Source organism: Eubalaena glacialis, chromosome 2, assembly GCF_028564815.1.
Source record: "Eubalaena glacialis isolate mEubGla1 chromosome 2, mEubGla1.1.hap2.+ XY, whole genome shotgun sequence".
NCBI classification, from domain to species: domain Eukaryota; kingdom Metazoa; phylum Chordata; class Mammalia; order Artiodactyla; family Balaenidae; genus Eubalaena; species Eubalaena glacialis.
The window spans coordinates 172,296,436-172,311,075 of record NC_083717.1 but is presented as its reverse complement, the minus strand read 5'-3'; the positions used below and the strand labels follow the sequence as shown (position 1 = coordinate 172,311,075).

Below are 14,640 nucleotides of genomic sequence, written 5' to 3'. Positions count from 1 at the left end.
ACACTGGTTAGAAATGATGGATTTGACCAATCCCTCCCATCAGGAAACTTGCACAAGCCTCTTAGATAGCCTCATCCACCAGAGGGCAGACAGCAGAAGCAAGAAGAACTACATTCCTGCACCCTGTGGAATAAAAACCACATTCACAGAAAGACAGACAAGATGAAAAGGTGGAGGGCTATGTACCAGATGAAGGAACAAGATAAAACCCCAGTAAAACAACTAAATGAAGTGGAGATAGGCAACCTTGCAGAAAAACAATTCAGAATAATGATAGTGAAGATGATCCAGGACCTTGGAAAAAGAATGGAGGCAAAGATCGAGAAGATGCCAGAAATGTATAACAAAGACCTAGAAGAATTAAAGAACAAACAAACAGAGATGAACAATACAATAACTGAAATGAAAACTACACTAGAAGGAATCAATAGCAGAATAACTGAGGCGGAAGAACAGATAAGTGACCTGGAAGACAGAATGGTGGAATTCACTACTGCAGAACAGAATAAAGAAAAAAGAATGAAAAGAAATGAAGACAGCCTAAGAGACCTCTGGGATAACATTAAATGCAACAACATTCTCGTTATAGGGGTCCCAGAAGGAGAAGAGAGAGAGAAAGGACCCGAGAAAATATTTGAAGAGATTATAGTCGAAAACTTCCCTAACATGGGAAAGGAAATAGCCACCCAAGTCCAGGAAGCGCAGAGAGTCCCATACAGGATAAACCCAAGGAGAAACACGCTGAGACACATAGTAACCAAACTGGTCAAAATTAAAGACAAAGGAGGATTATTGAAAGCAGCAAGGGAAGAATGACAAATAACATACAAGGGAACTCCCATAAGGGTAACAGCTGATTTCTCAGCAGAAACTCTACAAGCCAGAAGGGAGTGGCACGATATATTTAAAGTGATGAAAGGGAAGAAACTGCAACCAAGGTTACTCTACCCAGCAAGGATCTCACTCAGATTCGACCTCACTTACACCAATGAACAGATCATCCAAAATGAAAATAAATAAGGAAACAGAAGCTTTAAATGACACAATAGACCAGATAGATTTAATTGATATTTATAGGACATTCCATCCAAAAACAGCAGATTACACTTTCTTCTCAAGTGTCCACGGAACATTCTCCAGGATAGATCACATCTTGGGTCACAAATCAAGCCTCAGTAAATTTAAGAAAATTGAAATCATATCAAGCATCTTTTCTGACCACAACGCTATGAGATTAGAAATGAACTACAGGGAAAAAAGCATAAAAAACACAAACACATGGAGGCTAAACAATACGTTACTAAATAACCAAGAGATCACTGAAGAAATCAAAGAGGAAATCAAAAAATACCTAGAGACAAATGACAATGAAAACACGATGATCCAAAACCTATGGGATGCAGCAAAAGCAGTTCTAAGAGGGAAGTTTATAGCTATACAAGCCTACCTCAAGAAAGAAGAAAAATCTCAAATAACAATCTAACCTTACACCTAAAGGAACTAGAGAAAGAAGAACAAACAAAACCCAAAGTTAGCAGAAGGCAAGAAATCATAAAGATCAGAGCAGAAATAAATGAAATAGAAACAAAGAAAACAATAGCAAAGATCAATAAAACTAAAAGCTGGTTCTTTGAGAAGATAAACAAAATTGATAACCCATTAGACAGACTCATCAAGAAAAAGAGGGAGAGGACTCAAATCAATAAAATTAGAAATGAAAAAGGAGAAGTTAAAACAGACACCACAGAAATACAAAGCATACTAAGAGACTACTACAAGCAACTCTATGCCAATAAAATGGACAACCTGGAAGAAACGGACAAATTCTTAGAAAGGTATAACCTTCCAAGACTGAACCAGGAAGAAATAGAAAATATGAACAGACCAATCACAAGTAATGAAATTGAAACTGTGATTAAAAATCTTCCAACAAACAAAAGTCCAGGACCAGATGGCTTCACAGGTGAATTCTATCAAACATTTAGAGACGATCTAACACCCATCCTTCTCAAACTCTTCCAAAAAATTGCAGAGGAAGGAACACTCCCAAACTCATTCTATGAGGCCACCATCACCCTGATACCAAAACCAGACAAAGATACTACAAAAAAAGAAAGTTACAGACCAATATCACTGATGAACATAGATGCAAAAATCCTCAATAAAATACTAAAAAGAAGAATCCAACAACACATTAAAAGGATCATACACCATGATCAAGTGGGATTTATCCCAGGGATGCAAGGATTCTTCAATATATGCAAATCAATCAATGTGATACACCATATTAAAAAACTGAAGAATAAAAACCATATGATCATCTCAATAGATGCAGAAAAAGCTTTTGACAAAATTCAACACCGATTTGTGATAAAAACTCTCCAGAATGTGGGCATAGAGGCAACGTACCTCAACATAATAAGGGCCATATACGACAAACCCACAAACCCACAGCAAACATCATTCTCAATGGTGAAAAACTGAAACCATTTCCTCTACGATCAGGAACAAGGCAAGGATGTCCACTCTCACCACTATTATTCAACGTAGTTTTGGAAGTTCTAGCCACAGCAATCAGGGATGAAAAAGAAATAAAAGGAATACAAATTGGAAAAGAAGAAGTAAAACTGTCACTGTTTGCAGATGTCATGATACTATACATAGAGAATCCTAAAGATGCCACCAGAAAACTACTAGAGCTAATCAATGAATTTGGTAAAGTTGCAGGATACAAAATTAATGCACAGAAATTTCTTGCATTCCTATACACTAATGATGAAAAATCTGAAAGAGAAATTAAGGAAACACTCCCATTTACCATTGCAACAAAAAGAATAAAATACCTAGGAATAAACCTACTTAGGGTGACAAAAGACCTGTATGCAGAAAACTATAAGACACTGATGAAAGAAATTAAAGATGATACCAACAGATGGAGAGACATACCATGTTCTTGGATTGGAAGAATCAATATTGTGAAAATGATTATACTACCCAAAGCAATCTATAGATTCAATGCAATCCCTATCAAATTACCAATGGCATTTTTTATGGAAGTAGAACAAAAAATCTTAAAATTTGTATGGAGACAAAAAAGACCCCGAATAGCCAAAGCAGTCTTGAGGGAAAAATATAGAGCTGGTGGAATCAGACTCCCTGACTTCAGACTATACTATAAAGCTACAGTAATCAAGAGAATATGGTACTGGCACAAAAACGGAAACATAGATCAATGGAACAGGATAGAAAACCCAGAGATAAACCCACACACCTATGGTCAACTAATCTATGACAAAGGAGGCAAGGATATACAATGGAGAGAAGACAGTCTCTTCAATAAGTGGTGCTGGGAAAACTGGACAGCTACATGTAAAAGAATGAAATTAGAACACTCCCTAACACCATACACAGAAATAAACTCAAAATGGATTAGAGACCTAAATGTAAGACCGGACACTATAAAACTCTTAGAGGAAAACATAGGAAGAACACACTTTGACATAAATCACAGCAAGATCTTTTTTGATCCACCTCCTAGAGTAAGGGAAATAAAAACAAAAATAAACAAATCAGACCTAATGAAACTTCAAAGCTTTTGCACAGCAAAGGAAACCATAAACAAGACGAAAAGACAACCTTCAGAATGGGAGAAAATATTTGCAAACGAATCAACGGACAAAGGATTAATCTCCAAAATATATAAACAGCTCATGCAGCTCAATATTAAAAAAAAAAAAACAACCCAATCCAAAACTGGGCAGAAGACCTAAATAGACATTTCTCCAAAGAAGACATACAGATGGCCAAGAAGCGCATGAAAAGCTACTCAATACCACTAATTATTAGAGAAATGCAAATCAAAACTACAATGAGGTATCACCTCACACCAGTTAGAATAGGCATCATCAGAAAATCTACAAACAACAAATGCTGGAGAGGGTGTGGAGAAAAGGGAACCCTCTTGCACTGTTGGTGGGAATGTAAATTGATACAGACACTATGGAGAACAGTATGGAGGTTCCTTGAAAAACTAAAAATAGAATTACCATATGACCCAGCAATCCCACTACTGGGCATATACCCAGAGAAAACCGTAATTCAAAAAGTCACATGCACCCCAATGGTCATTGCAGCACTATTTACAATAGCCAGGTCATGGAAGCAACCTAAATGCCCATCGACAGACGAATGGATAAAGAAGGTGTGGTACATATATACAATGGAATATTACTCAGCCGTAAAAAGGAACAAAATTGGGTCATTTGTTGAGACGTGGATGGATCTAGAGACTGTCATACAGAGTGAAGTAAGTCAGAAAGAGAAAAATATCGTATATTAATGCATATATGTGGAACCTAGAAAAATGGCACAGATGAACCGGTTTGCAAGGCAGAAATTGAGACACAGATGTAGAGAACAAACGTATGGACACCAAGGGGGGAAAGCGGCGGGGGGTGGGGGTGGTGGTGGGATGAATTGGGAGATTGGGCTTGACATATATACACTGATGTGGATAAAATAGATAACTAATAAGAACCTGCTGTATAAAAAAAGTAAGTAAAATAAAATTTAAAAAGAGCAGCTGATTCGGGGGCTCTGGCTCACTCAGCCCACGGCAGAGGGAGGGGTACAGAATGTGGGGCAAGCCTGCGGCGGCAGAGTCCAGGCTAAAGAAAAAAAAAAAAAAAAAAAGAAATGATGGATCTCCTTTATTCCAGTTGCCATAGTTCACTCCAAAAGTGGTCTTTGCTTGTTCAAGACTGACCCAAGCATGGAGAAAGGCAAGACATGTTTCCTGGGCTATACGATTAAGCCACCGCTCTACTTCTGGCTATTCCTTCTTTCAAGGAGAGATCTGACTAATCACTTCTTGAGAACACGACACCGGTGGGGTGAAACAGGGAAGGAGGCTGCCTGTGTTTCAGATTTCCATCATGCCCTAGGAAGTATTTGGACCTTTGTTTATTTGTCTGTTTCACGGTTTATTTCTGGCTAGGTCTGCTTTTCTTATGTTTTAAAACCCTTTCCTAGCCTTCTGTACCTGAGATTAGGTGGTTAATAGAAAAGTTGGCAGGCACTAAAGGAATAGGGGGATATTCAAGTCTCCTGCCATCTCTTCCTCTGATCAATTTATCTCTCAGGTAAGCAGGAGTAAGTGAGTAAGTGAGAAACAATCATCACTACCCTCTCCCTATGAAGAATATAAGGGACTGACTGGAGAAAGTTGTACCATCTGCCCAAGATTTCTCAAAATCAATGCCAGATCTCCTTATTGTCCCTCATTATGATCAATCGTATTTTTTGTAAGGGGCGACCATTATTATATCTCTATTCCAGTCTGATAATTGTTCTATCATCAATAATACGAAATCTGGTTATAACACCAGTACAGGGTTTGTAGCAGGTTACTTTGTGTTTTGCTTTGGGTGCCCATCCTCTTGAAAGTCATTAATTGTTACCTCATTTGGACAACAAGTTCACATACTGCTTAAATTAAATCTCTGCACGTCTCCAGTCAGTGTTGCACAAAGACTAATTAATTAAACCTCAGAACACCCTTCGGGAATAGGCAGTATTATTTCTCCTCTTCTCAGATGGGAAATCTGAGATATAAAGAGGTTAAGTGGATTGTCTAAGGTCAGAAAGTCAGTCAATAGCAGACAGAGCCAGAAAACAGACTTGGGAATGCTGTGACCCAGATCTCTTCCCCAATGACAGAAATAACTCCAAAGAGGATTCCAGCTACTTCCTAATACCTCTGCCTAATCATCTTTCTGAATTTACCCTGTTTTACTTATTGTCCTTATAAGGTCTTTTGGTATACATTTTCTATTTCTTTTGAAGGGAAAGTTACCTAGACAGAGGAAGAGGTAAAGCAACAGAACAAATAAATGTTACTTACCAAAATCAAACAAAAAAGTAATTTTGGTTAAAATAACATAGAAGAGAGAACTTCCCAGTTTGCAAATAATTCTTTTCAATATTATTAGCATATATAAACATATACATATTCAGTTAAGAAACTGGAATTCCTCCCTCCCTTCCATCCAAACCACCCCTATCCCTGTCCCACCAACTCAACTTTTGTTGTGTGTTTGGAAGCATCCTTCTATATGAAAGCCAACTGATAACAATGCTATTGGAAGGAAAACTAAAAGCCTACTAGTAACTTTATAATGATTTATACAAATGAAAATGCCTGGCATGCTATTGAACTTAGACTTCAAAAGGCAATGGAGTAAAATAAAATATTATTAACATAAAATTGAAAGAAACAAAAAAATTCTCTCAGGCACATGAGACTCAGACATGCATCTAGTTGTCTTTTCCTTTTTAAGAAGTGAGGCAATCATCATCTTTAATGTTAAAGGGACTTTATGAGCTGGTGATTACTATACAAAATTATTTGCTTTTTAGAGTTATTCTTAATTTATTTTTAATTAGACCACGTACGTTAAAAACAGGGCAAACAGTTAAGACTCAGTGAGGATTTTCCGTGTTTAAAGGTCTGAATGTTTTCACTCAACTTACAACTGTAGTAGTCCTTTATTTTTTAAGTTGCATATTAATATACCTCATTACTATTTATAAATAACTCAGTCAAATCTCTACATATTTTAAAAACTCACTTAATGTCTACTTAAATAAAAACTCACTTAAGCTACAAGAGTAGCTTATACTGGCTCAGGAAAGAACAGAGTAAATAGCTTCTTAAAGACAAAAATTTTTCTTCATTGAAAGACAATAGTTCACATCCTAATAAATAGGAGCCACACAGAAAATTCTAACATCAGGTATAACCGCTGCCCTCTTTTATTAACAAAGTGGTTGTTTTTTTCAGCAAATGAGAAACTGCTGCTTTGCCTTCCATTAACCTTTCCTTTTTCAACCACGTACACTTTTGTTGCATAAATATCGAATACACAACCAAAGTGTAATAAGTTTGTTTATTTTTTTAGTTTCAGTCAGCAACTAGGACACCATTAACTTCTTATGAAATATATTTGCCTCTGTGAGTTTAACTCTAAAGGCAAAATTCATCTTTCTCATTCTTTTCTTTGTTTAAAAACAAATGTTAAAAAAAAAAAGTCGCTCCCCTTATAACAGTTGTTTAAGCAGTTTAAATTACAAGAGTCAATCTATGATTTTTTTGTTGTCATTAACCATGCTACAGATAGTAAAGCCAAAACGGCGTCAAGATGTAAGTTTAATAAGTTCTTTTGAAATTTCTTTAGAAAGCTCTGGTATAAGAGGTAATTTAAAACAAATTAACAAATAATGTCATGCAGTGGTTAAACTGCCACAATACATTTCTTTTTTAGAGGTTCCTGGAATTTCTTGTTTGTGGTTGTCATGCTGATAGAAAGCTAGATGTTAGTCCCTTTAACTGTATTTTAATGGCAATGTATTATAGCATGATTTATCAACATATGGCAGGTGGAAGCTGACACAAATTATAATGAAAATTAAAACAGTCATTTATGCAGCAGGCGATTATCATTTAAGGAACATTTATTTGCAGGCTTTAAAAATGAGGGTTTAGAATCAAATGATTTTAAAATGAAAGTTTTAACGACAGTTACCTTTTTCCTGCAGCCACTCCTCTACGGGCCGGTTATATTTGAAGGGGATTTTCTGTTTTACCATTTGGAAGCGTTCATTATCAGTGTTGCCTTTAAAGTTTAAAAAACAGCTTAAAGAACAATCTGAAAAGTCAATAAATCATTCAAAAACATCCTAGGTTTTTGGTGCGTTTTATGAAGTTTTTAGAGCTAGATATCCATTTATCTTTAGTGGAGGTGGAGTCGAAGTCACTCTGCCCTTGGTTGACAGGTGTGAGGTCAGGTTATTCTTAGCTATGCAGTGCTCCGTATGTTTTGGAAATGTGACTTGGGATGGGCATCAGGAAGAGGTTTGGCTATTTACAGAAATGGGTTTACCTTCACTCTTCTCCATCTCACTCTAACCACACCTTAATTGGGTCAATGGAGGAACAATGATCCCCTTGACTTGTATCAGATCAGCTTCATAATGTGGTAGGGGACCCTCAGTGTCTTAGTCATGCATGTTCCACACTCACTCTACTGTATCTGATCAGAAGCACGGGGCCATGCACGTCCTTATTCTCCTCTCAAGTGTGTGCAACTGCTCTACTTCCTGGCAGAGGGAAGCCAAAGAAGACAATTTAAGCCTTGATGGCCAACAGAGACTTCCTATTCCATAAAGGGGGGCCTGGCATCCCATCACCTATGTAAAATAGGTAGAGTATTACAGATAACTCTTTTAATCTCTATCTCTTTGTCTTGATCTGTTCCACATTTTAAAATCGAAGGAACCCCAAAGTACATATCTGTAAATAAAAGCAGCTATACATATAGTGATATAGCATTTTCAGACTTTTGAGTACCTACATTTTATTAGTACTAACAGACACAGGTTTTATATGTCTACCTAGTCTCTCTCTCTTTCCTTCCTAGGAGAGGTCCTTCCTGAATACACATCCATTCATAAAGCCTGTTAGGGATACTTCTTCCAAGCATGAAATATCTAATTAGTTTCAAGGATCAAACATAATGCTTTTAACTGTTAGTATGCCTCTTTCTTCCTTTCATAAATGTTGTTACCACCCCTGGATGGTTTGTCTAATTAGGACAGACATGGAGAGTGGTGTTGTGAAGATATACCCCTAATGAATATGCTTCAAATCACAAAATAATGAAGCCATGCTTTGGGAACTGCTCTGTCTTGTCAACCAACCTCATAGTGATCAAGCAGAAACTGGTGAATTCTAAATTACTTTTGACTCATAGCCTTACAGTATTGGAACTTCAGGAAGCCCAATCCAAATCACCAACATTGAAGGTGAAATCAAATTCTCAAGACAGGTGGCTTGGAAACCATTTATAAAGAAGTCTAAAAGCTAGAAAGATTATTAGGATTGAATATAGCATCAGGTGAATAGAAGCTTGCCCTGGCACTTCCATCTCAGGGTCATCTTCACGGAGGAGTTTTCACTGGCAGAGAAGATTCCACATGTGGCTAAACTAGTACCTGCCTTATGTGAGGAATGGGATGGGGAAGGAGTGGCAATATTGGGAGATATTTAAAAGATTCCCCATGCATTTCTCCTTTGAACAAATTATTCTAAGGAGCTGACTCATTATTCTTACTATCCAGGAATAAAAACAAACAAAAAGCTCATGAAAGAGGCGACCATGGATCTGTTCCCAGCCTACATTATGGGACCCTATCTGCCTGGCATAAAGCCTAATATATTAACATATCAAAGGATAAAGTGCAATGAATGGAAAGAACAATTAACAGTTTTGGATTGCAGTATATAATTTAAAGTTTTCCTCAAAATGTTATTTCTCACAGAAGAAAAAAAGACAGGGTGTAAGCTAGGAGGAAAAACAGAAAGGTATCTTAACTTCTTGGTGTTTCAATAAGTCCATGGTGAAAAAAGTTAATTTTACCTGTTAACGTAAATACCACTTAGAGATCATTATAATGATCATCCTGGTAGATCTGGGTACACAGAATTCTACTAATCCAAAATAAAGTTGGGTAAATTTTCACGTGTCCTAATAGAAAAGGAACATGCACTTTTCTGAAAAGGACCTATATCTCTATAACTCTTAATTCTACCCTACAGGAGACAGATACACAAGGGTATAACTCTTAATTCTACCCTACAGGAGACAGATACACAAGGGATGTCATCCATCTTCATAAGCTCTGACCTCTCTCAAGTTTTAGTCACAACAACATATTGAGAAATTGAGAAACGGCAAATGGATTATGCCAGGTTCACCTTGAATATGTTCTGTTACTTTGGGTTTTCTGTAACTGTCATTGGCTACAATATTAAGTATAGTAATGACCTCTGTTCCACTCACTGTGGAATGGATTGGTGAAGTCAATAGCAAATATAAAGCTAACTATTCTTCATAACGTGCAAGACAAAATCATAAGTACCCAACGTTCCAAACCGACAGCTCTATGTGTACCAACTCAATTAAGAAGCTGCATTGACTTACTTCTTCCACAAACATACGAGTCTTGGTCCTCCTAAGCACCCTCCCCCCGCATCCACTCTCTGTCAAGCATAAAGCTCTATAGACAATCATATTAGGACATGGTACTGGCTAGAAAAATAAGAAACAATGTAGGAGAATCAATATGTGATATGTTGGGAGGACAGCATAGCCACGATTCAACCTTAGACCCTTCAGAAAGTGAAAGACAGAGAGTCATTCTTCTCCATCTCAGCTTAAAAGACATTTAGAAAAAAGTTTTAAGTTTTCCATGCCAGACTGATAGTATCTGGCACTAGGGATAGCGATCTTGCATACTGTTAAAAGTTGTGAAAGATGGAAGGCCATTTGGAAAACCAAATTGGTTTAAATTGCCACATTAACATTGTTCTTAGTCTCTTTTCATGTTCTTGTTGGTTTTTATTTTAATTTATCTCAAACATTAGTGAGAAATGTTTTAGAAACATGTGCATGAGAATGAGTTCATTTGCCCCGAGCCCCATTTGCTATACTGACTGAAGAGCAAACAACCTTCTAAATATCAGAATTCATACACAGGGACTACTCTGAAAGCTTAGCAAACCTCATCAAATCCATATACATTCCTATTAAATCCTTAATGACATTTAGTTGTACATTTCATATAGCAGCCAGTATGAACATTTAAACAAAGACTAAAATCAATTCTTCAACAGAAAGTGATGCTGTCCTCAAGAAGGAATGGCCTTATGAATAGTAATGTCATAATGTCACTAAAAAGAGACATATGTATATTACTAATTATACCCCCAAAATATAATGATTGCAGTTCTCAACCACACTGAGAAATCTATAAATTGCACAATGACATTTTCAAATAGACAGTTCTTAAATTACTTACGTGGATCTGACACTCACCTACTTGGAACTGAATTTTAGAAAAAAAAGTATTAGCCATATTTCATTCTATTATACTGAAAAAGTTTAGAGGTGTGTGTGTGTGTATCTCCACCCATTTTTTATACAGTTGACCTCCTATTGTCATTTGCTTTTGTACTATTGGTTCTGTTATCAAATATTTCAGCCCCTGGAGACACATACAACATGCACTGTTGAATTATAATATCGTGAAGAGCAGAATGCTCTGAGGTGAAATTACTGAGGCCCAACTGGTTCATACACATAGCGGCAACCTTCATGCAAAAACGGCTCACATTGACTACATTTGGGTTAATCCATTTAGGATAAAAGGAAAAGAGAGCAGAGGAAGATAAGACAAAGAAAGCAAGTTGACCCTTGAATAGTCTCCCAGTACATTAGTCCCTCTTTAAGGTCCCAAAGAAGTAATCTGGAAACTTGTTGATGGCCCCAAAGAAGTAAAAATTCTTTCAGTTGAAAAACTTAAAGATAGAGAGAACTCTTGTATTGCATAGAAAATAACTTTTACAACACCATTTTTACACTCTATTGGTTCAAACATAGATCCTATTCATTAGAAGTTATACTAATTTTCTTAAAACCATAATCAGTACAGCATAGGAGCTATGACCATGGGCTTTGGAGACAAACCTGGCTTTGAGTTTTAACTTCAGTAGCTACTTGACCTTGTGCAAGTCACTTAGCCTCAGTTTCCCCACTTCCGAATTCACCACAGGACTTGGTACAGGATATTAAGAGGTAGAGCATATACAGAACCTGGGATATGAAAAAACATCCAATTTATTTAAACTATTATTATTATTAATATGATTCAACTCTTTCCTAATAATCAAAAGGAAGCATGTTAATTCCATGGTGTGCTTCCACAGTCTCAGAACTTTTCCAGGCCTCCATTCAAAAGGTGACCGTATTACATTTGGTGCCACAAAGGTTATCATCCAAAGATGAACAGACCGTAGTTGGTTGTTGCTTTTTATATTTCTGTGTCTTCTAAAATATACTCAGCTAACCCCATTTCCAAAACAAAGTTGGTTTCTAAAACCACTGAAAGTAAAAGAGCAATTCAGGCATCGACAAATGCGATTTCTTGGTCCAGCTACAGGTAATGATGATATACTGCTGCTAAGTTGAGGAAGAGTGGCTTAAAGGTTCTGGCAATTTGCACTGGGCTGGCAGAAAATGCTTTCTTGCACGTAGACCATTAATACCATCTGAAATGTTGTCAAGCATGTGGACATGCTAATAGGAATATCGTAGCAACATTCATCTGTGCAAAATTAATGCCAGAGGTATTTTTGCATTTTGTTTTGAGTCTGGAATAAAGGAAGGGAAAGTTTTCTTTATTGCTTTGTTGACACTAAAAAATGAGACCGTGGGTCTAATGAACAGTCAGAGAATGAATACTATGTATTAGAGCCAGAGGCAAAAGAAAATCAATGTGGGTAGACTCAAGAAGTACAGCATTTCAGAGGTTCTTAGAATGTCTCTCTCCCCAAAGAACACTTTGTGTGTTTCAAAGCAAACATCAGACACTTAAGAACAAGGAACTGGGGGAAATTCTTTGAGCTCCGCACTGGTCTTGTTCCTGGTGTTGACCCAGACAAATTCTCTTAGAGTCAGATGGGGGGGGGGGTATTGTGCTACCCAAAGGGCATCTAGAATGTTCAGCCACTTGTAAGTGATGGATGGAACTCAACAAGAATTAATATCTTGTACTTATAAAGTGACTTTCGACCAAGGAGCTCAAAATGCAATTATAAGCATCATCTCATTAATCCTCACAACACACCTTTGTGACTGAAGAAAAAAGAACTATTTGTATGTTCTGAGCCTCGATCCTTTAGTGTGCCAAGGCAAGGAAATTAATCTCTTGGAGTAGAAAACTGATCAGCTGGGGGAAGTAAATTAATAGACTCAGAGCACAAGGGCATTATTAAGGAAGGGAGCTTTTCCAGACTCACTTAAGTGGTTCAAGGAGCCAGGGAGAACCACCTTTCCAAAGTGATGAGATGTGTACTCCTAGAAAGCAGTGGGGGTCACCCAGGAGTGCCCTGACTTGGCCGATGAAGCTCACTGCCTCATGTCTTCCGGGTATGTTTGGAAATGGAAAATATATGTGGACAGACATATTATCAATTCCTTCCTATATTCAAGTCATAGTATTGATCCACCATCTCTAGGCTATAGGAGTTGAGCTATTTAAGCAAAGATGGCTCAATAGGATAGATGCAATCCTATCTCAGACATTTTACCAGTTCTGTGAACTTGCATAATTTTCTTAATCTAGATGTCTATTTCTTCATCTGTTCCAAAAAATACATGAAGATGATAATACCTGTATTGTAAGATTTTATACAAATAAAACGTAATAATCCAGTCAAGGACGCTCCTGGGGAGGTGGAAGAGGCCGGAAATGTGCTTTATTTTCATTCTCAGGGGATGGGAGTAGGGCCTGTGCTGGAGATGTAACCCTGGTGCTCCATGTCCACTTATCCAAGTGATCACGCCCCTATTCCTTGGCTTTGTCAAGTTTGTGTGCAAACATGTCAACACTGAACTTTTCCCAAATCTAAATCAAAGTGCCATTTCTGTTGAAGTGATATTATATTAAAGACAATTTACCCTGACGCAATAATTGGACCATATATCACCACTCCCTATCCTTTCCCTGTATTTTGAAGCCATTCTCAACTCTCTTCCTGAAGCTCATTGATCCTGGACTTTTTATTTATCCTCATCCATTAAGGATCCTTTCAATCCCAGAAAGATGAACAAAACAAGGCCCAGGTGACCAAAATCTCTTTATTTGCTTTCATAGTTTAAGAAACTATTTCCAAGTAATCTAATGGAACTTTCTTCATGATCATAGGTCTGTCTAGAACTTACTCTTTAAGATCCACTTTCAAAAATGACATGCTATAAATTAACAGGACAAAACCGACTATAAAATTTACTTCCCTTCCTCAAGTGGTGTCACTCTTTGCCTTCTATAATTATTCCAAAACATGCCCTGAAGCTAGGCTAGTCAGTTTCAACCTGGCTTTTGTCTAGTTCCTTCCTGGTAAACACATTAAGTATATCTATGTCTTGGTGTGTCTTTAAGCTTTAGTTTCTTCATATATAAAATGGAAGTTATAATAATAACTGCAACATAGGGCTGTTGTGAGAATTAACTGAGAACTAAGTGTGTGTAAAGTACTTAGCACAGTGTGTGGCACAAAATAAATGCTCAATATATGATTTGTTACTATTGTTGGTATTGTTATAACAGTACCTGATTCAGAAGGGTTAAACTAAAAAGAAGGCAAACTTAACAAGATTTACTTCACCACACAACTTTTAGTGTCAAATCTTTTCAAATTTCCTTTTCAACATAAAACCTTAATGTTCTGTCTTCAACCTTTTGACACATGATCCTTTCAAGATTCCCCTAGCTGTCCTTCTTCTTATCACTTATTTCTTCCACTTTTGCAAAAGCCACGGTGTTATGTTAGGGCTCATTCTTCCCCATGATCCATTTTTCCTGCATATCCACCCTCTGTGCAATCTGTTACTCTTTAATCTTGGTGATTCAATTCTCTCTAGGTGCCTTCCTTCCCACTTGCCCACAGTTTCCATTTACTTTCATTCCTCTCATGCAGAGGACATCAAACTCAATGTTTTTAATGCCAGAATGCTGGAATAT

The 14,640-nt window shown here is 37.1% G+C and overlaps 1 protein-coding gene across 9 annotated transcripts in view; it reads right to left on the bottom strand.

Moving 5' to 3' along the window:
* Positions 1-14,640, bottom strand: part of NRXN3 (neurexin 3) — a 1,616,108-nt gene that overhangs the window by 154,927 nt on the left and 1,446,541 nt on the right. For 6 of the 9 annotated variants that reach the window (XM_061182764.1, XM_061182765.1, XM_061182762.1 and 3 more), the window contains one exon: positions 7,584-7,673. The exons of the other annotated variants lie outside the window; for them this stretch is intronic. In XM_061182764.1, coding sequence (XP_061038747.1) covers positions 7,584-7,673 — 90 coding nt within the window. The remainder of the gene's footprint in view (positions 1-7,583; positions 7,674-14,640) is intronic. 9 annotated transcript variants of the gene reach the window in all.